Source organism: Scyliorhinus torazame, chromosome 7 (assembly GCF_047496885.1).
Source record: "Scyliorhinus torazame isolate Kashiwa2021f chromosome 7, sScyTor2.1, whole genome shotgun sequence".
NCBI lineage: Eukaryota > Metazoa > Chordata > Chondrichthyes > Carcharhiniformes > Scyliorhinidae > Scyliorhinus > Scyliorhinus torazame.
This window is the reverse complement of record NC_092713.1, coordinates 237,895,739-237,922,801: the sequence shown is the minus strand read 5'-3', so window position 1 is coordinate 237,922,801 and position 27,063 is coordinate 237,895,739. Positions and strand designations below refer to the sequence as shown.

Genomic DNA, 27,063 nt, shown 5'->3' with positions numbered 1-27,063 from the left:
GTGCGGTAAGGCCTTTTGTGTACTCTGATTTTAACACTCCACCATGGGTAGCTGTACCAGCAGCTGCCAAATTCAAAGCTCTGGAATTCACTCCCTAAACCTCTCCACCTCACTCTCCCCCATTAAACCTACCTTTTCACGCAAGCTTTTGATCATCTGTCCTAATATCTCCTTAGATGGCTTGGTGTCAAGTGTTGTCTTATTGAGCTTCTGTGATGTGACCATGAGAATCATTTATTAAAAGAGCTATATAAATGCAGGTTGTTGTTGTTGGCACCCTTTCCCAGTCTTTGAAAAATAGATTCAATAACAGAGGAAAACTTAGAAACACTCTGCAATAGTCTTAAGTACTCAACTGCCCCCTCCCCCACCTAGTAAAAGAACTGTACATAGGCAGGTTTGCATGTGACTAATAGGATAAACGCTATCCCTTTAAGACTACAGCAAGCATGTGAATGGCATCGGACTATACCATTTCTTCATCAGGGATACAATTAGTACGTTAACATTTCCAAAAGTAGCACAGCAACGATTCTGTTCAGAAAAATCCTCAGAATTGAACGTATATTGAAAACAACTAGAGCTATTCGTGGTGATTGCTAAAGGCGGCAGGCTCTCTGTGACGCCTGTTAGCGGTAACCCTCCCCCTTCCTCCCCCCGAGCTGTGAGAGGAGTGGTTCGGAGTGGCAAGATGGCGGCGGCCAGTTACCTGCTGGAATCTCAGGAACATTTCAAAAATAACGGCCGCACGAAGGAGTTCTCGGCCCACACGGCCAAGGTACACTCGGTGGCCTGGAGCTGTGATGGCCGCAGGCTCGCGTCCGGCTCTTTCGACAAAACAGCCAGCGTGTTCGTGCTGGAGAAAGACCGGCTGGTGAGTGGCGTGAGCGAAAAGGGAGAGAAAACAATACAAAGACATATCTCTGCACCTTCTACTTGCGGCCCCCCTTCTCTCTCTACCCCCCCTTCTCTCTCTACCCCCCTCTCTCTCTACCCCCCTTCTCTCTCTACCCCCCTTCTCTCTCTACCCCCCTTCTCTCTCTACCCCCCCCTTCTCTCTCTACCCCCCCCTTCTCTCTACCCCCCTTCTCTCTCTACCCCCCTTCTCTCTCTACCCCCCCTTCTCTCTCTACCCCCCTTCTCTCTCTACCCCCCCTTCTCTCTCTACCCCCCCTTCTCTCTCTACCCCCCTTCTCTCTCTACCCCCCCTTCTCTCTCTACCCCCCCTTCTCTCTCTACCCCCCCTTCTCTCTCTACCCCCCTTCTCTCTCTACCCCCCCCTTCTCTCTCTACCCCCCTTCTCTCTCTACCCCCCCTTCGCTCTCTACCCCCCCTTCTCTCTCTACCCCCCCTTCGCTCTCTACCCCCCCTTCGCTCTCTACCCCCCCCCCTTCTCTCTCTACCCCCCCCTTCTCTCTCTACCCCCCCCTTCTCTCTCTACCCCCCCCTCTCTCTACCCCCCCCCCTCTCTCTACCCCCCCCTCTCTCTACCCCCCCCTATCTCTACCCCCCCCTCTCTCTACCCCCCCCTCTCTCTACCCCCCCCTCTCTCTACCCCCCCCCTCTCTCTACCCCCCCCCTCTCTCTACCCCCCCCCCCTCTCTCTACCCCCCCCCCTCTCTCTACCCCCCCCTCTCTCTACCCCCCCCTCTCTCTACCCCCCCCCTCTCTCTACCCCCCCCTCTCTCTCTACCCCCCCCCTCTCTCTACCCCCCCCCTCTCTCTACCCCCCCCCCCCCCTCTCTCTACCCCCCCTCTCTCTACCCCCCCTCTCTCTACCCCCCCCTCTCTCTACCCCCCCCTCTCTCTACCCCCCCCTCTCTCTACCCCCCCCTCTCTCTACCCCCCCCTCTCTCTACCCCCCCCTCTCTCTACCCCCCCCCTCTCTCTACCCCCCCCCCTCTCTCTACCCCCCCCCTCTCTCTACCCCCCCCCTCTCTCTACCCCCCCCCTCTCTCTACCCCCCCCCTCTCTCTCTCTACCCCCCCCCTCTCTCTCTACCCCCCCCTCTCTCTCTACCCCCCCCTCTCTCTCTACCCCCCCCCCTCTCTCTACCCCCCCCCCTCTCTCTACCCCCCCCCTCTCTCTACCCCCCCCCTCTCTCTACCCCCCCTCTCTCTACCCCCCCTCTCTCTACCCCCCCTCTCTCTACCCCCCCTCTCTCTACCCCCCCTCTCTCTACCCCCCCTCTCTCTACCCCCCCTCTCTCTACCCCCCCTCTCTCTACCCCCCCTCTCTCTACCCCCCCTCTCTCTACCCCCCCTCTCTCTACCCCCCCTCTCTCTACCCCCCCTCTCTCTACCCCCCCTCTCTCTACCCCCCCTCTCTCTACCCCCCCTCTCTCTACCCCCCCTCTCTCTACCCCCCCTCTCTCTACCCCCCCTCTCTCTACCCCCCCTCTCTCTACCCCCCCTCTCTCTACCCCCCCTCTCTCTACCCCCCCTCTCTCTACCCCCCCTCTCTCTACCCCCCCTCTCTCTACCCCCCCTCTCTCTACCCCCCCTCTCTCTACCCCCCCTCTCTCTACCCCCCCTCTCTCTACCCCCCCTCTCTCTACCCCCCCTCTCTCTACCCCCCCTCTCTCTACCCCCCCTCTCTCTACCCCCCCTCTCTCTACCCCCCCTCTCTCTACCCCCCCTCTCTCTACCCCCCCTCTCTCTACCCCCCCTCTCTCTACCCCCCCTCTCTCTACCCCCCCTCTCTCTACCCCCCCTCTCTCTACCCCCCCTCTCTCTACCCCCCCTCTCTCTACCCCCCCCTCTCTCTACCCCCCCCTCTCTCTACCCCCCCCTCTCTCTACCCCCCCCTCTCTCTACCCCCCCCTCTCTCTACCCCCCCCTCTCTCTACCCCCCCCTCTCTCTACCCCCCCCTCTCTCTACCCCCCCCTCTCTCTCTACCCCCCCTCTCTCTCTACCCCCCCCTCTCTCTCTACCCCCCCCTCTCTCTCTACCCCCCCCTCTCTCTCTCTACCCCCCCCTCTCTCTCTCTACCCCCCCCTCTCTCTCTACCCCCCCTCTCTCTCTACCCCCCCCTCTCTCTCTACCCCCCCCTCTCTCTCTACCCCCCCCTCTCTCTCTACCCCCCCCTCTCTCTCTACCCCCCCCCTCTCTCTCTACCCCCCCCCTCTCTCTCTACCCCCCCCCTCTCTCTCTACCCCCCCCCTCTCTCTCTACCCCCCCCTCTCTCTCTACCCCCCCCCTCTCTCTCTACCCCCCCCTCTCTCTCTACCCCCCCCTCTCTCTCTCTACCCCCCCCTCTCTCTCTCTACCCCCCCCTCTCTCTCCCCCCCCCCCTAGCTCGTGCTCCTACCCCCCCCCCCCTAGCTCGCGCTCCTACCCCCCCCGTTTTCTCTCTCTCACCCCCCCCCCCCCCCCCCCCCCCCCCCAGCTCATTGTGCTTGTGTAATATTTTTAATTCTTATGCTGTTCTGAGTCTATTTTGGTAATTTCTTTGTTTGCATATTTCAGGTTAAGGAGAACAACTATCGTGGTCATGGTGATAGCGTGGACCAACTCTGTTGGCACCCTACCAATGCTGATCTCTTTGTGACTGCTTCTGGTGATAAAACTGTTAGAATTTGGGATGTCCGAACTACAAAATGTGTTGCTACTGTCAACACTAAAGGTATGTTATTTCACCGTGGTACACTAGTAGGTTGTCTCTGTGGCACAGCGGTTTGCACTGCTGCATCACTGCGCAAGGAACCCGGGTTCAGTTCGAGCCCCAGGTGACTGTGTGGAGTCTGCACTTTCTCCCAGTGTCTGCGTGGGTTTCCTCTGGCTGCCGTCCAGTTTCCTCCCACAGTGCAGATTCTGAATTGCCCTTTAATGTCCAACGGTTAAGTGAGGTTATTGGGTTAGAGTGATGGGGCAGGGGAGTGGGCCCAGGTCGGGTGCTCTGTCAGAGGGGCAGTGTAGACTTGATGGGTCGGATGGCCTCCTTCTGCACTATAGGTAAGGATTCTATGATTTCAAAAATGTTTTCTGGATATTGTAATATGTCAATTAATGTGTAGAAACATGGAAGTTTTGTTCATGTAATGAATGACTTGATTGACTACATTGTGAAAGTGCAATCTCTTATCATCAGTATAAGTGGTTGAAACATTCTATATCCTGAGTTGCTCTCACTTGAGTTTGTACATCATGATTTATTTCTTGTTAGATTGTATGTAGATTTATTGTCATGTGTCCGAGGTACAGTGAAAGGTATTCTGCGTACATATAGGCAGATTGCTCCATACATGAAAACATAGAACATACAATTAGTACACAATGTCAATACATAAACACAGACTTCAGGTGATGCATTTGGAATGTTGTGCTATAACTGTAGAGAAGATGCTTAGAAAGGTCAGTTCAGTCCATAAGAGGGCTATTCGGGAGTTTGGAGCGCGGAAGAAGCTGTTTTTGAATTTATTGGTGCGTGTTCTCAAACATTTATATCTCTGCCGTAGGAAGAGAGAATAACCCGGGTGGGAGGAGTCTTTGATTATGCTGCCCGCTTTCCCAAGACAGTGGGAGGTAGACAGAGTGAATGGATGGGAGGTGGGCTCAGGTGATGGACTAGGCTGTGTTCACGACTGTAGTTTCTATGGTCTTGGCCAAGCAGTTGCCAGACCAGGCTGTGGTGCAGCTAGACAGGATGCTTTCTATGGTCCATCTATAAAAATTGGTAGGAGTCATTGTGAACATGCCTAATTTCCTGAGGACGTATAGGCGCTGTTGTGCTTTCTTGATCGTAACGTTTACATGGGTGGACCAGGACAGATTGTCAGTGATGTTTGCACCTAGGAATTTGAAGCTGTCAATCATCTCTACCTCAAAATCATTGATACAGACATGGACGTGGATGACTTTGCTTCTGTTTAAAATTTAGTTTTTCACATTTTCTCCCAAATTTACACCCACTATAATAATAAACAACAATAAACAATAATCCGTAACAAATATGTCAATCCCCATATCAATAACAGCGATCCCATTCTCCCACCAAACCCCAAACATTAGCCTGCATGTTCACACAAACAAATGACAAAAAGGAATCCAGAATCGCCCAGTCACCATTAACACATACAGTACCCCTCCCCCAACTCTCCCAACCCCCCCAATTAATGTTCAATGTTATCCAGTTCTTGAAAGTGCATCATGAATAATACCCATGAATTGGAGAACCCCTCCATCCTTCCCCTCAGTTCAAACTTAACCTTCTCAAGAGTCAAGAATTCCAATAGGTCCCCCCGCCACGCCAGGGCACAGGGTGGAGAGGTTGCTCTCCAGCCCATCAGGATCCGCCTTTGGGCGATCACCGAGGCGAAGGCTACAACATCTGCCTCCGCACCCGTTTCCAAACCTGGCTGATCCGACACCCCGAATATGGCCTCCCAGGGGCCCGGGTCCAGTTTCACGTGCACCACTTTAGAAATTACCTTAAAACGAATGGAGGCCAATTTGTGCAGGGGCACCAGCTTGGCAGCCCTGGTTATGGCGCCCCTGCCGCTCCCGCCGGCATGGTACTCCACCAACCCTATAGCGGTGGCGACTTTGCGGAACTGGGGCCAATAGAGAAGGCATGTGGGGGAAGTGAGAGCATTGGTTTGGCCCCCAATCTGCGACATTCACCGGTTTGCCCCGGGGAATATGGACGGTGGGTTCCGAGCATGGCGGAGGGCTGGGATTGAGAGGATGGGGGATTTGTTCTTGGAAGGGAGCTTCCTGAGCATGAGGGTGTTAGAGGAGAAATTTGGGCTGGCGAGAGGGAATGAGTTCAGGTACTTGCAGGTCCGGGACTTTCTACGCAGAGAGATTCCATCCTTCCCACGCCTGCCACTTGGGGGACTGTAACAAAGGTAAACTATCCTTCTCATCCTTCTCGATTTGTCTACAGAGTTGACACGTTAATCACCCTCCTCCCAACATTTATCTCCTATGATTGGTCTCACCTGATTCAATTCTTATCTATCCAGCCATAGCCAAAGAATCCTCTGTAATGACTTATGTTTCCCCCATCCAAATTGTTACTTCCGAGGTCCTGCAAGGATCTATCCTTGGCCTCCTCCTAATTCTTATTAAATGCTGCCCCTCAGTGACATCATTGGGAATCATGCATCAGGTTCCACTTGTATACAGTCGATACTCACCTCCACTTCACTCAACTCCACTGTTTGATGTGTTCTATTCCTTGACCAACAGCAGAAAATCCCTTCATTTAAGGATTGGGGTGGCCAAAGCCCTTCAGTAACTGTCACAAACTCTGCTTCCCAACCACTGATTTCTACCCCCTCCAAGCCAAATATCTGAACCAGCCAGCTTGTAGTTTTTGTGTTGTATTATGAATGTCTGAACTTCTGACCCTGTGTCTGCTCCATTACCAAGGCTGCCTACTTCCACCTTACCCCACTCTGCCCCGCTGTTGAAATTGCTATCTATGCCTTTGTTACAAAGAACAATACATCACAGGAACAGGCCCTTCAGCCTTCCAGGTCTGCACCGACCATGGTACCTGCCTAAATTAAAACTGTATGCACTTAAGGAGTCCATCTCCTTCCATTCCCACCCTATTCATATATTTGTCTAGATGCCCCTTAAATGCCGCTATCGTATCTTCTCCCACCACCTCCCCAGGAAGCGCGTTCCATATATTTACCACCCTCTGTGTATTTAAAAAAAAAAAAAAACAACCCCTGACTCGCACATCAATTCTAAACTTTTCCCCACACACTTTAAAACCTATGTCCCCTAGTACTTGATGCTCCTGCCTTAGGAAAGAGTATCTGACTATCCACTCTGTCCATGCCACTCAATCTTGTAGACCTCTATCAGGTCGCCTCTTCGACCTCCGTCTTTTCAGTGAGAATAGACAGAGTTTATCTAATCTCTCCTCGTAGCTATTGCCCTCCATACCAGGCAACTTCCCAGTATACCGCTTCTGTACCATCTCCAAAGCATCCACATCCTTCTGGTAGTGTGGCGACCAGAATTGTGCACAATATTCCAAATGAAGCCTAACTAAGGTCCTGTACAGCTGCAACATGACTTGCCAATTTTAATATTGTTTTCAAGATAAAGATAGATAGCCTTTTGAAGAATAAAGGGTTATGATGTTTGGATGGGAAAGTGGAGCCGAGTCCACAAAAAAACAAGCCATGATCTCATTGAATGGCGGAGCAGGCTCGAAGGGTCAGATGGCCTACTCCTGCTCCTAGTTCTTATGTTCATGTATTCAATGACCCGACCGATGAAGGCCAGCATGTCGTATGCCTTCTTGACGACCTTATCCACACGTGTTGCCACTTTCAATGATCGGTGGACATGCACGCCCAGATCTCTCTGCCTGTCAATACTCAAGAATTCTACAATTAATATGTAATTCCTACGTGCATTGGACCTTCCAAAGTGCATTACCTCACACTTGTCCAGAATAAACTCCATTTGCCATTTCTCCGCCCAAGATTCCAACCAGTTTATATCCTCTATCTTCTGACAATCCTCTTCACTATCCGCACCTCCACCAATTTTTGTGTCGTTTGCGAACTTACTAATAAGACCAGCTACATTTTCTTCCAAATCATTTATATACACCACGAACAACAAAGGCCCCAGAACTGACCTGCTAGTCCCAGCCTTCCATTCAGAAAAGCAAATCTCTACTGCTACCCCTCTGTCTTCTGTGCCCAAGCCAGCTCTCCTCTGATCCCATGTGACGCCACCTTTTGTACCAGTCTACCATGAGGTACCTTGTTAAAGGTGTCACTGAAGTCCATGTACACAACATCTACTGTCTCTCCCTCATCTATCATCTTTGCCACTTCCTAAAAAACCCGATCAAATTAGTGATGCACGACCTCCACTTCACAAAACCATGCTGTCCATCACTAATAATTCCATTTGTTTCCAAATGTGAGTAAATCCTATCTCTAAGAATCTTTTCCAATAATGGCTCACTGGCCTATAATATCCTGGATTATCCCTGCTGCCCTTCTTAAACAATGGAACAACATTGGCTACTCTCCAGTCCTCTGGAATTTCACCTGCAGCCAATGAGGATACAAAGATTACTGTCAATTTCCTCTATTGCCTCCCTCAGTATTCTGGGGTAGATTCCATCAGGCCCTGGGGACTTATCTACTTTAATGCTTTTTAAGACCACCTCTTTATTAATATCGACATGATTCAGAATGTCTACACATTCTACCCTATACTCATTCACCAAGTCCTCTTTGGTGAATACTGAGGCAAAGTATTCATTTGTTATCTCTCCCATTTTCTCTGGTTCCATACATAGATTCCCTCCAATTTCCTTGACTGGACCAACCCTTTCTCTGGCTACCTTCTTGCTCTTTACATACGTATAAAACGCCTTGGGAGTTTCATTAATCCTGTTTGCCAATGACATTTAATGACCCCTTTTAGCCTTCCTAACTCCTATCTTCAGTTCCTTCCTGCTTGCTTTATATTCTTCAAGGGCTTCATCTGTCCTAAGCCTTTTAGACCTTACGAATGCTTCCTTTCCTTTTTCTTTTTGACAAGGTTCATAATCTCCCTTGTTATCCAGGGTTCCCTACACTTGCCACCCTTTGTCTTCACCGGTACATGCCGGTCCTGAATTCTAATCAACTGACATTTGAAAGCTTCCCACATGCCGATTGTTGATTTTCCCTCAAACAGCCTCGCCCAGTCAACACTCTCCAGATCCTGCCTAATGTTGTTGTAATTATCCCCCCCCCCGCCCCCCCCCAGTCTAACACCTTCACCTGAGGGCCACTCTTGTCCTTTTCCATAAGCAGCTTAAAACTTTCAACATTATGATCACTGTTCCCTAAATGATCTCCTACTGAAACTTCAGTCACCTGGCCAGGCTCATTTCCCAACACCTGGTCTAATATGGCCCCTTCCTGAGTTGGGCTATTTACATATTGTTTCAAGAAACCCTCCTGGATGCTCCTTACAAATTCTGTTCCATCCATGCCTCCAGCAGTAAGTGTGTCCCAGTCAAAATCACCCCCACAACAACCCTATTTATGCATCATTCCAAGGTCTGTCTGTATAACTACTACTCTATCTCCCGCTGGCTGTTAGGAGGTCTAGAGTAAACTCCCAACATTGTGACAGCACCTTTCCTATTCCTGAGCTCTACCCAGAGTGCCTCTAAACTTCGCTATTCTAATGCTCTCTGGCTCCATTCTCCATAAACCTGAACTCATCCAAAATTCTGCTATTCTACTGAGTCCCATTCACCTGTACCCATTTGCTTTAAAAAAAAATAATGAAATGATGCAGTGCATGCATTATCTTTGGCCTTGAAACAGATACGTTTTTTGTTTTTATTTAGGTGAGAATATTAACATATGTTGGAGCCCTGATGGCCAAACAATTGCTGTGGGAAACAAAGATGATGTAGTAACTTTCATTGATGCAAAATCCCACCGATCAAGGGCTGAAGAACAGTTTAAGTTTGAAGTGAATGAGATCTCTTGGAACAATGATAATGATATGTTTTTCCTAACTAATGGTAATGGCTGCATCAACTTACTCAGGTAATATACATTTGGAACTTCACTGAACCTCTTAAAGGTGAATGTATAACTGGTTTATTGATCTAGCATTAAAGATAAGGTAAAGTCGCCATAGTCCCAGGTGACCATAGGCTGCTTTCCCCTTTTGAGGGGGACAAAGCTGACTGGTGGTGATTTAACCTGAGGCTCACCAGACCTCTGGCGAAGGGTGAGGTTGAGAAAGCAGGGCGTTCATGAATAACCTCGGTCGGTACCGGAATTGAGCCCGCCCTCCTGGCCTTGATTTACATCACAAAACAGCTGTCTATTGTTATGCACCAGGGTTTAGAGAATCCCAAAATATATCATGGAGTTCATCTGACCCAGAACTTTTTTTTTTACACAAACAATTTTAATGAGGTAGTTTTTGGCATTACAAACAACAATAGTATAAAAACATTGTACAAAGAACAATAAACATAGTGCAAACACCGACACCTGTCCCTCCAAGACCTGCCTATTTAACTCCCTATTCTACGCTACCCTAGCTCCCCCCCCCCCCCCCCCCTCTCTGCTGACAAAGAAGTCGATGAACTGTTGCCACCTCCGGGCGAACCCTAACACTGACCCTCTCAAGGCAAACTTAATCTTCTCCAGGCCGAGAAAGCTTGCCATGTTGGTTAACCAGGCCTCTGACTTTGGGGGCTTTGAGTCCCTCCAAGCTAATAACATCCGTCTCTGGGCTACCAGGGAGGCAAAGGCCAGAACATCTGCCTCTTTCTCCTCCTCGACTCCCTGATCTTCCAACACCCCAACAATCGCCACCTCTGGACTCATTGCCACCCTTGTTTACAATGCTCTGGACATAACGTCCGCAAACCCCTGCCAATATCCCTGATGTTTTGGGCACACCCAGAACATGTGGACCTGGTTCGCTGGTCCTCCCGTACATTTTACACCGTCCTCCACCCCAAAGAATCTCCTCATCCGGGCCACTGTCATATGGGCCCGGTGTACCACCTTGAATTGGAGCAAGCTGAGATTTGCGCATGTAGCGGTTGCGTAATCCTTTAAGCTTTCCTTTTAACATCCATAAGACTTAAAACACCTTTAACAGAAGCACATCAGGTTAAAGTCACTACTGAAAGCAGTTATTAGTTTTAAATCACCGAAGGGTCGATTTACATTCTTTAGATTACAGAGAGAGACTCTAATACACCTTCTGGCTGTGACTGCAGCAATCCAGCTCTGAAAATGAAACTACAAAACACCCTGCAGCAAACAGCCTTAAATGAAAGTTAAAAAGCTGACAGAGAGCCCGGCTCCACCCACTGTCTGACATCACTGCAGTAATAAACACCCATTTCTTAAAGGTGCTCTCACATGGCACCTCCCCCAAGGAAAAAAACCCCATCAACTTCAAGATGGTTTCATTTTTCACCTTTTCACTATCCGTTAAGAAATGCACACCGTGAATATACTTTTTTGTTTCAATAAAAACAACACGCAAACAGGTATAATAATATAGTCCATTTCTTTTTTTTTCTTCTTCCTCCAACTGAAATTGCTTTCGTTCATCACATTCGTGACAAAGCATCAGCTGTCACGTTTTCTCGTCCTGCCACATGTACTATTTTTAAATGAAATGGCTGTAACAATAAACTCCAGCGAACCAGCCTTGCATTGTTATTCTGGAATCGCTCCAAAAACATCAATGGGTTATGAACAGTATATATAATGGTGTCAGACGGATTGCTGGTCACATAAATGTGAAAATGTTGCAAAGCTAGCACCAAACTCAAACGTCTCCTTCTCAATCGTTGAATACTTTTTCTGGTGAGAATTCAATTTCTTTGAAAAATAACCAATAGGCAGCTCTAGCCCTGGGGCGTCGTCTTGTAGAGGCACTGCACCTACATCCACATCACTCACATCAACCGCCACTTTGAATGGATTCGTATAATTTGGGATGGCTAACACAGCAGCAGTAGTTAACACCGCCTTCAGGCCGTCAAATGCCTGTTGACACTCCGTTGTCCACTGGAATTTGTTATGCTTCTTGTCAAGTCCGTCAGTGGAGCGACCACACTGCTGAAATTCGGTACAAATGTCCGGTAAAATCCACTCCTACCAAGAAATCGCATTATTTCCCATCGTGTAGAGGTATCGGAAACTCCCCAAAACTTTTGTTTTCACATCCCGTGGGACCATTCGACCCTGTCCAATTGTATGGCCAAGGAAAGTGACTTGGGCTTTTCCAAATTCACTTTTGGCTAGGTTTATCACCAAACCCGCCTCCTGAAGTCGATTGAATAACTCCATCAGATGCTTGAAATGTTCTTTCCATGTCTGGCTGAAAATTACCAGATTGTTGATGTATACCGCACAATTGGGTAATCCTGAAACGATTTGTTAGTTAACCGTTGAAATGTGGCTGGGGCGTTTTTCATGCCAAATGGCATAACTTTCAATTGGTATATACCATCGAGTCTCACAACCTGAAATCTCCTTCGCCCTTTACCTGCCAGTAACCTTTAAGTAAATCCAGTTTGGAAATAAAAGCTGATTGTCCCACTTTCTCACTGCAATCCTCCAAACGTGGGATAGGATAAGAGTCCGTTCTTGTAACTGCATTCACCTTTCTGTAGTCCACACACAACTGTTGGGTACTGTCTGGTTTTGGTACCATCACTGTGGGTGAGCTCCATTGGCTGCAACCCACTTCAATTATGCCATTTTTAAGTATACACTCAATCTCTTTGTTAACCTGTGCTAATTGTAAAGGGTTAAGTCTGTATGGATGTTGTTTGATTGGAACAGCCTTTTCCACATCTACATCATGTATAGCCATTTTAGTACTTCCCAATTTATCTCCACAAACTTGCCCATGTGATATCAATAACTCTTTCAGGTCAATTTGTTTTTCCTCTGGAAGGTAACTCAACAATTTATCCCAATTTTTAAGAACATCCTCGTTTTCCAATTAAATTTGAGGAATGTCAAATTCACAGTCATCTGGATTTGGTTCGTCACTTTGAGTTAGAATCATTAAAACCTCCTTTTTCTCTCCTTCCAAGCACAATTGCTTCACAGCTCCAACGTCCCAAGTTCGATTCCGGCTTGGGTCACTATCTGTCTGGAGACTGCACATCCTCCCCGTGTGTGCGTGGGTTTCCTCCTTGTGCTCCGGTTTCCTCCCACAGTCCAAAGATGTGCAGGTTAGGTGGATTGGCCATTCTAAATTGTCCTTAGTGTCCAAAATTGCCCTTCGTGTTGGGTTATGGTTGCTCGCTTATGGGGATCGGGTGGAGTTGTGGATCTTGGGTAGGATGCTCTTTCCAAGAGCCGGTGCAGACTCGATGGGCTGAATGGCCTCCTTCTGCACTGTAAATTCTATGAAATCTGACATTATTGACAAAATTTAACTACATCTTTGTGTAGTCCAGGCTAATAAAAATGTTTTTATATTTTAGCTTGAGTTTTCCTTATTCCCAAATGACCTCATGTGCAACTCGCAACACCTCCTTTCTATACCCTACCGGCAATACTACTTGTTGAACTTCTGCCCACTTTTCATCCGCCTGCATATGTACATGTCTCCATTTTCTCATCAAGACATCATTTTTACGGTAACACAACTCTGGTATACTCTCAGATTCCTCTTCCGTATATGCTTTCTGATACATCCGTTTTATTTCTATATCTTTTTGTTGCAACTCCGCAATTTTCCCGAACTAAAAATATCCGCCTCATCCTCCACCTGTTCTTGTTCTTTTTCAACCATCTGATCAAAAATCATTTTTGATAATTGCGCTTCAACGCCATCTTCACTCTTTGATTTCTCCTCTTGTCTTAACCTGTGACTTTGCGACCTTGTTACTAGACAATCCGGAAAAATCCCAGTCTATTCATCCTTCAACACTTCAATTGTCTGGTTTTCCACTGGCTTAGCCACCACAGTAGGCATCGCTCCCACCTGCGATCCAGCTATATCATTACCCAAGATAAACTGTATTCCTGGACAAGATAGTTTCTCTATTACTCCTCCTACCACTTCACCACTCTTCACTGGACTTTCCAACCTTATCTACTCCTCTCACCCTGAATCCCACATATTAACACCTTTTCTGGCAATATTCTTTCCAGACTACATAACTCCTAATCTCTTACCATTAAAGATTGACTAGCTCCCGTATCTCTTAAACTTGTGACTTCTTTGCCTGCTCCTCCTGTTGCACATGAGTAAACTTTACCCACACAAGTAAATTCTTTAAAGAGATCTGGCACCTTCTTATCAATCACCTCCTTCGTTTCCCTTGGACTTTCCTTTACCACTTTAACAAACCCCACTGTCTTATCCTGTTCTACCACATCATCCTTACTGTGCTTTTCTTCAATCACCAACACTGTGACTTTACATGGCCTAGTTTATTACAGTGAAAACATTTGAAATTTTTCATTTCTTTTCCACCCTCCTGGATTTCTTTTTTAATCTGAGGTACACTCTCCTTATCTCCCGTCAGATCACCTTTACTTTTACCACTTGAGTATTTCTCATGTCCCCAGTTTCTTTCCCTCACAGGTTGAAACTGATGTCGGAAACCAAGCTTTGATTTATGAACTAATTCATAATCATTTGCCATTTCTGCTGCTAACCTCGCAGTTTTAACCCTCTGCTCTTCCACACGAGTTCTCACTGCATCACTGCATCCGGAATTGAACTTTTAAACTCTTCCAAAAGTATAACTTCTCTGAGAGCTTCATACGTTTGATCTATTTTCAAAGCCTTTATCCACCTATCAAAATTACTCTGTTTGGTCCTTTCAAACTCCATGTATGTTTGACCAAATTCTTTCCTTAAATTTCTAAATCTTTGTCTGCCGGCTTCAGGCGCCAGTTCATATGCACCCAAGATGGATTTTTTTACCTCCTCGGATGTCCCAGATACCTCTTCCGGTAGTGATGCAAACACTTCACTAGCCCTACCTACCAGCTTTGTTTGAATCAGTAATACCCATGTCCTGTGGCCATTTCATTTGTTTAGCCACCTTCTCAAATGAAATGAAAAAGGCTTCTACCTCCTTCTTGTCAAACCTTGGCAATGCTTGGACATATTTAAATAGATTCCCACCAAGCCTTCGACTTTGACGCTCTTTCTCACTATCCTCATCACTATCATCCAACTGTACGTTTCCCTTTACGTCTGCCAATTTTAACTGATTGTCATGTTTCATGGCCATTTTCTGAAGTTCAAACTCTCTATCTTTTTCCCTGATCTGTATCTCTCTTTCTGTTTCTTTCTGTTCTGCTAGTGCTATTCTTTCTGTTTTCCTTTCTTCTCTCTCTTTCCTCTCTCTTTCGCATTGAAGCTGCTTTAATTCTTATGTTCCATTTGTTTAATTTGTAGCTGAAGTTTTGCTATTTCCAATGTGTCAAACTGTATCTCAGGCAACTTTAAATGCTTAGCCACTGTCATAATTACCTCATCTTTTCGCATTTTGTCAGGTAATGTTAACTGCAATGTTTATGCCAAATCTAACAGTCTGCTTTTAGTCTCTGCCCGTAATGTACTGCATGTGACCGTCTCCACCCCCAAAAACTTCAACCATTGTCCACAACACACTCGCTACTTAAACTGAAATACCACACCTGAAAAGCAACCACAATATGCTCACCCCTCACCTGTCTTTAGGTTCACTAAGCCAATTCAATAGATAGACTTTTTTCCCGTTCAAGCCCCCAATTTGTTATTGGCCAGGGTTTAGAGAACCCCAAAGTGTATCATGGAGTTCACCTGACCTACAACTTTTAATAGATTGTTGTATGGAGAGCACACGGCCCACTCTACAGGTGTGGTACAGCAGAAATGGAAAAGTATTTTTTAAAGCAAAACTATGTTTATTCTATGAACTCAAGTTAACCTTTTTAAAACATAGTGAACATCCCAGCAACCATTAATTCAAATACAATCCCCAAAGAATACAACACTAAGTAATTCTTACATTCCTTTCAACATCCATAAGACTTAAAACCCCTTTAACAGAAGCACATCAGGTTAGAGTCACTACTGAGAGCAGTTATTAGTTTTAAATCACCAAATGGTTGATTTACATTCTTTAGATTATAGAGAGACTAATAAACCTTCTGGCTGTGACTGCAGCTATCCAGCTCTGAAAATGAAACTAAAACCCACCCTGCAGCAAACAACCTTAAACGAAAGTAAAAAGCTGACCGACAGCCCAGCTCCACCCACTCTCTGACATCACTGCAGTAGTAAACATCCATTTCTTAAAGGTACTCTCACTACAGATACTTGTATACATACCCATTTATAAACACCAATTTCTTAAAGGTACTCTCACATGACACTAGTCAACTGAGCTAAGCTGGCTCCTGAGTGGTAGAGTATTATTGCTCTCAGAAGATGCTACCTTAAGATATAAATAATTTTCTTATATTGTATAGGTAATTCACTTTCAGTTTTAATAAAAGTGCAACTTTAGATACTGAAAAAAACCATTCTCAATTAAATGTTAAAATTGATCACCCTTTCTGTTGGTTCAGAGGCTTCATTTCATCATTGTGTGCTAGTGTAGGCATTATCCCACACATTTATATTGTTAAGCATTCAATTGTGCTGCATCTTTAAAAGCTTTGGTTGGATTTTTGACTATAGTGATTTAAAAAAGAAAATACAAAAATGGATTAATTATATCCTGGGTTTACTTTATACTCTGGCTGAACAGATACGTTTAAAAAAAAAAAAAAAGTAAAATCAGCATTTCCCAGATGACCATAGGCTGGCTTTCCCCTTTTAAGGGCGAGAGCTGACTGGTGGTGATTTAACCTGAGGATCACCACACCCCGGGCAAGGAGCACGGTTGAGAAGGCAGGGCCTTCATGAATAACTTCAGTCGTTGCGGAAATTGAACCCTCAGTGTTGGCCTCACTCTGCATCACGGGCCAGCTGTCCAGCCGACTGAATAAAACTAGACAGGTTACGAATACCCAGTTACCGTACTATGAATACCAGATTTGTTCCAGTGCTGCTTGATCTGATTTTGTAAAGTATATGAGATAACTGGGGTGACTTGTTTTACTCTTCAATACGGGTTAGCAATTCCCACTTTCTTGGCCTTTTCATGGTTGATGCAGGAAGATATTGGATGTGTGGGAAACTGCAGTTGTAAATGTATATCCAATTACTTTGTTTGACTGACTTGTGTTTCTCAAATAATGCACGTACCAGTTTATTTCCTGTGACAGTGAGATAAGCCACGAGTATGAGAATTTGTCCATGCTAGGGATCGTGAATAAGGAAAGAAAGTAGAAGCACTTTCTGTCTGTTGGTCAGAGAATAGCCACTTGATGTGGTTTCATAGATTTGAGGTCAAAGAAAAGTGCACATTATGCATAGTCTGTATACAAACTTGTGCATTTAGTATTATAAATTTGAACAATGGTTCTGTGCAATCTCAAATATTTCTGTTTTGTGTGCAAAAATGTTGTCAGTTATTGTTTATTACCACTGGTGGCTGATCCCATTGTGCTTTACTGCAATGGAGTGAGCTTTATGTAATAACTATCGGTTATCGAGTTGGACTTAATTTTGTTCCAATAGCTGATTTTTTTTTTTCAATTTGTTTTTATGCTCCAGTTATCCAGAGTTAAAACCCATTCAGTCAATCAATGCACATCCTTCGAATTGCATCTGCATTAAGTTTGATCCAACAGGGAAATACTTTGCTACAGGGAGTGCTGATGCGCTAGTAAGTCTTTGGAGTGTGGATGAACTCGTCTGTGTAAGATGTTTCTCCAGGTGCGTGCCCAGTAGACACTACATTAAGGATTGGCATGTGTTTAGAATAATAATCTTTAATAATCTTTATTGTCACAAGTAGGCTTACATTAACACTGCAATGAAGTTACTGTGAAAAGTTCCGAATTGCCACATTCCGGCGCCTGTTCGGGTACACAGAGGGAGAATTCAGAATGTCCAAATTATCTAATACCATGTCTTTCGGGACTTGTGGGAGGAAACCGAAGCACCCGAATATTGACTGTTAGCCAGATATTGGGATTTTAACCCAGATGCTGACCTCGTGCTATGTTGACTTTGTTTCAAACCAGAAAGCACAGTAAATCTGTGATGTGAAGTTTCTCAATTACTGATCATTATTGATGACTCATTCACTCAAATCCACAATATGTTTGTACTTTGCAAGAAGGATTCTTATTTCTGACTGAATTAGTGCAGGTTATTTTGTGTACAACTTTGTTCTGCACGCATATAGCCCAGTTCTTGTTGTTTGAAAGCTGGTAACCATAGTTATAATGTTTAAGTAGTCCAGATTTCATCCCATCAACCACTTAATTTCACCCCAGCAGGTTTGACCCAGTTACCTTCCTCCTTGGGTTCAAGACTTGCGTTGTGCAGTTTTTATGTTTGTTTAAAACATTTAAAGGCCTATATGAAAGATTTATTAATAGTTTAAAATAAAATGTTGTTTACACATTTGTAAGAGGAGACTCACTCACAATCTTTAAATTTTGTATTATGTAATCAGGTGCACAGTAGTGGGTATTACTGGGTGGGAAACGTTACTGCCTACATTTTCAAGTGAAGACATTTCAAGACCTCTGCTAACGCAGATAATTGAGGATTCTGAAGCTGTTGCATACTGCTTTATTACTTCTCCACATATGTTTGCTTACTTTTCTGCTGGTCAGTTGTCATGAAGTGGCAAGGCGAATGAGATAGCACTTGGTACACATCTTGGGTAGAGACATTTAAAAAAAACAATGGTAGAAGAGATGTCTGTGACAGTAGCAATGGGCAATGGAGATGACTATTTTAGCAATAAATATTTGCTTTAAAGCAAATGCAAGTTTTAATAAATAGATTTTTTGGCCATAGTCAGAATTGAAAAGGAAGTGAAAATGGAGATATTGCCTCAAGTATTCATTTTACTCTTTATGTTTCAATCATTAGCTGGCAGATCAGGCTTTAGGATCAGGAAATCTGTTGAGAACTTTTGCCGTTATTGTGTAATGAAATTTTGTACATTTTTTCCCCACTTCTTCCTTCAGACTTGACTGGCCTGTGAGAACATTGAGCTTTAGCCATGATGGAAAAATGCTGGCGTCCGCTTCAGAGGATCACTTCATTGACATTGCAGAAGTGGAAACTGGTATGAAAATACAATCTTAACAGATCCCAATGCTTTTGCTACACAAATCAAATCATTTATATTTCAGTCAACTTTAATATTTTCTCTTAAATGTTATATGGCATTTTGGAAACCTACTTTGATCCTTGTGGGTGTCTACTATTTAATTGCATACATCGAGGTTCTAGTAGCCTTTTACAAGTTTATTTATGAGCATATATTTCTCTGTTAAACCTTCCTTCTAATGCATTTCATTGATATGTAGTGAAATAATGTGCATAAACTTTGCTTAGTTTTGTCTTCAGTTGTGAGGAGTAGTATCCTGGGGCTCGGGAGAATGGAACACTTCCCATTTTACACCCAATGTTACTGTTTAGCACTCTTAGGTTAACTATGTGAGGGTGAGATCCAAGGAAACACAGGGAGAATGTGCAAACTCCACACTGACAGTGACTCGGGGCTGGGGTCAAACCCCTGCAGCCCTGAAATATCAAAAGCTTTGAAACACAAGAGAGTGCAGTCAAAGATCTTGTAGCCACCCTTCAGCGCACGATGGATGCCTTGGGATGGAAAATGGAGGCCCAGGAGAAGGCTATCCTGGATCTGGAGATGGCTCGAGGGACCAGAGCGATAGGATCGTGGCTCTGGAGTAGGATCGTGGCTCTGGAGGCCGAGGTGAAGAGGTTGGTGGCGGCCCAGAGGAACCTAAAGGGGAAGGTCGAGGACCAGGAGAACCGGTCCAGGTGGCAAAATGTCTGCATCGTGGGTCTGCCAGAGGGGATTGGGGGAAGGGACCCAACTGACTACATCGCCTAAATGCTGGGCAACTTAGTTGGGAGGGAAAGCTTTCCAAACCCCCCAGAACTCGACAGAGCACATAATTGCAAAGCTGCACCGATACTAGGATCCTGAGGTGGGCCCGACAGACTAAGTCGTGCTCATGGGTAGGGCACAGAATCAGGGTGTATCAAGACATTGGGTCAGACCTGGCAAAAATGAGGGCCGAATTTAACAGCGAAATCGGCGCTCTACAAAAAAGGGGTGAGATTCCTAAAAACGAACAACCTGGAGGGAGAACAGATGCAGCAGCGGTGAAGACAACAGGGAGAGAAAATAAACAGAAGAGAAAGGGAATGAAAAGGACCGCAAACAAGGACTGTAATGTGGACTATATTCTTACGCGGAACTATGTGGCCTCGTTTTCACCTTCGTTTTCAGTTTGAAGCTGGGAAACAGAGAAGGGAGCGAGAATAGGGGAAGCAGGTAAGGGGGCTAGGTATGGGATCGAGGCGGGTAGGCAGAATGGGGCCATGACTAGGGCAGCACAGAGAGGGGAGCCACTATACAAGCGAGGAGGGCTTGCACAGGAAGACAGGCATTACGGGAGGCCGCGGCACACCTCTCGGGAGAGGGAGTGTCTGGCCGAAGGGGGGGGGGGTCAGAGAAGGGGGGCAGGGAGGGGTTAAACCGGGGATGGGGGTACACTTGGAACAAAAAGGGAACAAAAAGACAGGAAAGGCTAGGCAGCGAGACACATAGAAAAGGGCGAGGAACCAAGAGGGCAAGCAGCAACTCGGAAGGGCCCCTGGGCAAAGGGAGACACCGGAGTGCAGGGGTGCATCCAAGTGGCGTACACATAGTTGGTGGCCATGTTGGGTGCGCCTGGGCAAAGGGAAACCCAGGGGCCCGACCTCTTGGTGAGACTGGTGGCCGTGGCTATTTTGGGCAGCCCCCTAACAAAGGGAAACCTCTGAGTGCAGGGGTGCGTCCACCAGCTAAGTATGGTTCATCTTGCAGAAATGGGGGGTCACTCCTTCCAGGAGAGTCACCTGGAAAAGATCCAGAGTCTTCGCCCACCTTTTGAAGCCTGAAGGCTGATGTAGTCTACCTACAGGAGACACGCCTGAGGGAGAAGGACCGACTGTTTGTAAGGAAGGGCTGGGTGGGACAGACGTACCATTCAAGCTACGGGACGAGGGTTTGTGGAGTAGCTATTCTGATCAGCAAGAGGATGAGATTTAATGAGACGAGGACTTCCCTTCCACCTGGGTCCGTATGTCATGGTTAGCGGTGTCCTGGAAGGGGCAACGGTAGTGCTGGTAAATGTGTACGGTCCCAATTGGGATGACGCAGACATTATAAAAAAGACCATGGTGGAAGTCCCTGACATTGACATGCACTAGCTAATTATGGGGGGCCACTTTAATTGCGTACAGGACCGACTGATTGACCGAGCAAACCCCAGAGCAGGGAAAAAGATAGGCATGGCTAGGGAATTGGGAACGTTTATGGAGCAGATGGGGGCAGTGGACCCGTGGAGGTTCCTACACCCGGGCGAAAAGGAGTTCTCGTTCTTTTCGCAAGTGCACAGGGTGTACACCCACACAGACTTCTTTTGCAGTGGGAAAATCGGTGCTTCCAGGAATCATAGGAGCGGAATACTCCCCGATCATCATCTCCGACCACGCTCCACAATGCATGGATCTGAGGTTTGTGATGACCCGTGCCCAGCACCCCACATGGAGGCTGGACACAGATCTACTGGACGATAAGGCCATCTGCCAGAAAACATCACGGGCCATAGGCGATTATGTTAGTACAACCAAAATGGGGAGGCCTCACCCTCCACGTTCTGGGAGGCACTGAAGGCCGTGATTAGGGGAGAGATTATAGCCAACAAGGCCTGCAGAGATGGGGAACAGAGGGTGGCCAAGCAGCTGCTGGTTGACTCCATCTTGGAGGTTGACAGAAAGTATTCCCGAGGCCTCGACTGTAGAGCTGGTAGAGAGGAAAAAGCTACAAGTGGACTTTAATCTGCTATCCACCAGGAAAGCAGTGCACCAACTCTTCCAGACACTGGGCACCTTCTCTGAGCATGGGGTCAAGGCTGGCTGCCTACAGGCTCACCAGCTGAGAAAGCAAGCAGCCATGAGGGAAATAGCACAGGTAAAGAATAGCAGAGGCAGACTGGTGGCAGAGCCAAAAGAGTTCAATTCAGCATTCGAGACCTTCTACCGAGGGCTGTACACCTCCAAGCCTGCCGACGGGGACGCGGGGTTGAAACAGTTCCTTGATGTGGACTGGAACAATCAGTTGTGGGGGGAGACTGACGTAAAGGGGGGGGGGTTGAGAGCTGGAAGCACCAATAGATCTGGGAGAAATCGTGGAGAGCATCAGCTCCATGCAGGCGGGGAAGGCACCGGGACCCGATGGATTCCCGGCGGACGTCTATTAAAAAATGCGTGCCAGCCCTGGCCTCACACCTGAGGGACATGTTCGCGGACTCGCTGGCGAGGGGCACCTTGCCTCCTACGCTGGCGCAGATGACAGTCATTGATACCCAAAAAAGACACAGTCTCAATGGAATGTGGATCATATAGACCCATTTCGCTGCTAAATGTAGACGTGAAAATACTCTCAAAGGTCTTGGCCAAAAGGCTGGAAAGCTGCGTACTAGAGATGGTCACCGAGAACCAAATGGGCTTTGTCAAGGGTAGGTAACTCACTGCGAACATCAGGCGGCTGCTGCAGGTGATAAGGACCTACAGAGGTGGAGCGCATTCCCACTCTCCCTGACGGGGAGAGTGCGGACGATCAAAATGAACGTGCTGCCGAGGTTCCTCTTCCTGTTTAGATCCATACCGATCTTCATCCCCAAGGCCTGCTTCCAAAACGTAGACCGCTTAATCATGACGTTTTTGTTTGGGGGGGGGGGGGGGGGGGGTGCGTAACAATCCAAGAGGTCCCAAACCAACACTGCAAAGGAGGAAAATCGAAGGTGGCCAGGCATTACCAGACCTGCAGTACTAGCACTGGGCAGCAACGGCGGAAAGAGGTGAGGGATGGGTACACAAACCCAATTCAGAGTGGGTGTGGCTGGAGGAGACCTCCTGCAAGGCGACTACCTTCTGGGCCTTGGCTACAGTAGCACTCCCATCCCCCTCGGCAAAATTCACATCAAGCCCAGTGGTAGCGGCCATATTGAAAACGTGGGCCCAATTAAGACAGCACTTCGGACTGACTAGGATGTTCCCCATGGCCCCCATCTGCCGCAACCACCGATTCCCCTCAGCCATCTCGACACCACCTTTAAGAAATGGAGACTGGACAGGGGTACGCTGACAATTAGGGATTTTTACATAGGGCACAGACTGGTGACAGTGGGCGAACTGACGGAGGAATGGGAACTGCTGGAGACCACACTAATAGAGGACCTGATAAATGCAGACAGTAAAGTAGGGGGACTCTTGTGTGGGGAAATGTATGGACAGAGCCCGAACACCACTGGGTGAGACCAGACGCAAATGGGAGGACAAATTGGGGACAGAAGTGGGACTCTGGAGCGAAACACTGAGCAGGAGGGGGAGGAAGGGCTGGAGAGGCATAAAAAGGACAACACTGGAGGGAGGCCCCCCTCCCCCCAGCCACAGGAAAAACACAGCCGAAGCCAACGTGGGAAGAAAGGTTAGGTGGATTGGTCATGATAAATTGCCCTTAGTGTCCAAAATTGCCCTTAGTGTTGGGTGGGGTTGCTGGGTTATGGGGATAGGGCGGAAGTGTTGACCTTGGGTAGGGTGCTCTTTCCAAGAGCCGGTGCAGACTCGACGGGCTGAATGGCCTCCTTCTGCACTGTAAATTCTATGAAATGAATGAGGCGGGTGAGAAGGGGGAACACCACTCCCCTCCCCAGACCAACTGGGGGGGATACAAGGGGGGGTGGTGGGATGGTGGTGGGTGGTGTATATAGGAAAACGCAAGGGAAGGAAGAGACAAACCTTTGTGTTGTACATAATTGTTTATAATTCTTGAAAAAAAGATTTAAAAAAAAAAAAAAAAAAGAATCTTTCACGCAGTTGCTTTTCTATAATGAAGTGGATTTGGCATTGGCGGTGGTGATGATGCATTGCATCTGGAATTGAGAAACCTCTCATCTGTATAGTAGGTCAGTTTGAATGTCCACTACGGATATAGATTTGAATTTGTGATTAGAGTAAATCCAGTGTTTTAGTAGTGGTTACTTGCCATGTCAACTGAAGTAGACAATTGGTGGATCATTTTTCTCTGGATTATATTATCTGACTTGTTCCAGCCATGACATAATATAAAACGTAGAGCATTGCTTATTAAGTTATTTTTCTTCCCATAGGTGAGAAGTTATGGGAGGTGCAGTGTGACTCACCTACTTTTACTGTAGCGTGGCATCCGAAGCGACCACTCTTGGCTTTTGCTTGTGACGATAAGGATGGAAAATATGACAGCAGTCGGGAAGCTGGAACAGTTAAACTCTTTGGACTCCCTAATGACTCCTAATGGACTACTGACAATGTGTACAGCTGAAATGTACACTAACATGCTGAATGCAGCATATGAAAACTGTGTTCATTGTGGGCCCAAATTTATGGATTTCATTTTTAATGAGACTTTATAGAAATGAAATGTTATTAATTTTTTTACACTTGCACTGTGTTCAAACTTCAGCTGATGACAAACTAGAATACCAACATATCTAATTAAAAGTGCAAATATGTTGCTTAAAATATACCTGAACCAAATTGGTATCAATGTAACCTCTGCAGGTTTTGTGTACTTTTTGCGCATGATCTCGAAAATGTCAGCTGCTGAAAGTTGAGATTAGTTCTTTGATATTTATTCCACATGGAATGGCATTCATGAAATGTCCCATATGTTTTTAATATGTAATTACATAATTAGTTCCATATTAAATTTTGAAACTTTTTTAGGATCTAAACAAAAACGTATGTGCAGACGAGGGAGGCCATTTGACCCATCTGACTTGTGAAACGCCCAACCATCAGTTTTGAACTGTTTCTTGAATCACTTCTGAGTTTTTACCTTCACTACTTAGAAGACCATTCAATGTATCTGTCACTGGGAAGAAATGCTTCTGGTGTCAGTTCTGGATTCCTTTTAAAGCTGGTACCTATGGTCTCTTGTCCTGTTGTCATGGTTTAACTTGATATCAAAGTATTTGAGTCTAATTTATTTTAGAAAATAGATTGTCATTAATGGTTCTTTCTCACTGAATCCATGCCTCCAATTCATCTTTAACCTTTTAATTGTTGATCAAATTGAATCCCTTATTTACTTTCTAGCCACTATTTATAGTTGTAATGGGCAACATGCAGCTTTTGAGATCTCAGTCCATCTTTTTGACTTTTGGGTGGGATTTTATTTGCTGCAGGCAAAGTCACACACACACCTTGTTAGGAAAAGAGATTTAAAATTTTTGTTAGATGGATGCTAGCCTTTAGAGGTGGGATCAGGATTTTCTAATGTTAATTTTGATGTTTGATAGCTTGCTTTAATGCAGCATATAATTGCAGGCTCGGGATGCTAAGGTGTTTTTGAAATGTTGACACTGAACTGTAAGTTTCGAGGTGCACAACGTAGCTCACCATAAGTATTGTGACTTCTTTGTCATGACAATTTATCTCCGTTTAGGTTCTCATTATTTTCCAAAAGGTTCTGAAATATTTATAAGTGAAAGCAGCTTGACAAACACACTTTCAGTAAATTTACTTACCAAGTGGTGTTGAACATATACAAGAAAAAAAAAACTGAATTTGGCAGTATTTTGTTTACAAAAATGTGATATTGATAATGTAAAGATCCTATGCTCGGGTAAGTCAATTACAAAAGGAAATGTCAGATCTTCGCCTTTTATCATAAAGTAGACTGCTGAAATTTCAATCAGTGTTTGCATATTTCACATTTGCATTGGACGCATCTTGTGATAAGAACAAGTTGTAATTTAGTGTTTGTCTGCTGTGTCTGGTGCCTTATACATAATCATAGAATTTGCAGTGCAGAAGGAGTCCATTCGGCCCATCGAGTCTGCACTGGCCCTTGGAAAGAGCACCCTACCCAAGGCCACACCTCCACCCTATCCCCCTGTTACCCAGTAACCCCACCCACCTTTTTGGACACTACGGGCAATTTGGTGTGGCCAATCCACCTAACCACATCTTTGGATTGTGGGAGGAAACCGGAGCACCCGGAGGAAACCCACGCAGACACTGGGTGAACGTGCAGACCCCGCACAGACAGTGACCCAAGCCGGGAATCAAACCTTTGACCCTGGGGCTGTAAGGCAACTCTACTAACCACTGCTGCCCACTGCTTATTTTATAGGGAAAATGTATCCTAGATGGAAATATTAACAAAATAGAAGAACAGAGATTTTAAGGTGCACATACCAGATCTTCAAATTTAAAAAAATATATATAATTTTATTCTACACTTTCTCCCAAATTTACACCCAACAATAAACAATTGGTCAATAGAGAATTAAAGGTGCTATATTTAAATGCGCGCAGTGTACGGAACAAGGTAGATGAGCTTGTGGCCCAGATTGTGACTGGCAGGTATGATGTGGTAGGCATCACAGAGACTTGGTTGCAGGGGATTCAGGACTGGTATTTAAACATCCAGGGATTCACAACCTATCGAAAAGACAGAGGTGGGCAGAGGGGGTGGGGTTGCTTTGTTAATTAGGAATGAAATTAAATCAATAGCACTAAACAACATAGGGTCAGATGATGTGGAGTCTGTGGGTAGAGTTGAGGAACCACAAAGGCAAAAAAACCATAATGGGAGTTATGTACAGGCCTCCTAACAGTGGTCAGGACCAGGGGCACAAAATGCACCACGAAATAGAAAGTGCATGTCAGAAAGGCAAGGTCACCGTGATCATGGGGGACTTCAATATGCAAGTGGACTGGGTAAATAATGCTGCCAGTGGACCCAAGGAAAGGGAATTCATTGAATGTTTACAGGAGGGCTTTTTGGAACAGCTTGTGATGGAGCCCACGAGGGAACAGGCCATTCTGGACTTAGTGTTATGTAACGAGCCAGACTTGATTAAAGATCTTAAAGTAAGGGAACACTTAGGAGGCAGTGATCATAATGTGGTAGAATTCTATCTGCAATTTGAAAGAAAGAAGGTAGAATCAGATGTAAAGGTGTTACAGTTAAATAAAGGTAACTAAAGGGGCATGAGGGAGGAACTGACGAAAATTGACTGGGAGCAGAGCCTAGTGGGAAAGACAGTAGAACAGCAATGGCAGGAGTTTCTGGGAGTAATTGAGGACACAGTACAGAGGTTCATCCCAAAGAAAAGAAAGGTTATCAGAGGGGGGATTAGGCAGCCATGGCTGACAAAGGAAGTTAGGGAATGTATCAAAGCAAAAGAGAAAGCCGATAATGTGGCAAAGAGTAGTGAGAAGTCAGAAGATTGGGAAGGCTACGAAAACAAACAGGATAACAAAGAGAGAAGTAAGGAAAGAGAGGATCAAATATGAAGGTAGGCTAGCCAGTAACATTAGGAATGATAGTAAAAGTTTCTTTAAGTACATTAAAAACAAATGGGAGGCAAAAGT

General features: G+C 46.0%; 1 protein-coding gene across 1 annotated transcript; it reads left to right on the top strand.

The window, feature by feature from the left end:
• The first annotated feature begins 659 nt into the window (after positions 1-659).
• Positions 660-24,231, top strand: thoc3 (THO complex 3). The gene is made up of 6 exons (XM_072512177.1): positions 660-874; positions 3,469-3,625; positions 9,332-9,536; positions 17,152-17,313; positions 18,585-18,685; positions 23,811-24,231. The coding sequence occupies exons 1-6, from the start codon at positions 692-694 to the stop codon at positions 23,972-23,974; spliced, it is 972 nt and encodes a 323-aa protein (XP_072368278.1). The 5' UTR covers positions 660-691; the 3' UTR covers positions 23,975-24,231.
• Positions 24,232-27,063: the final 2,832 nt, after the last annotated feature.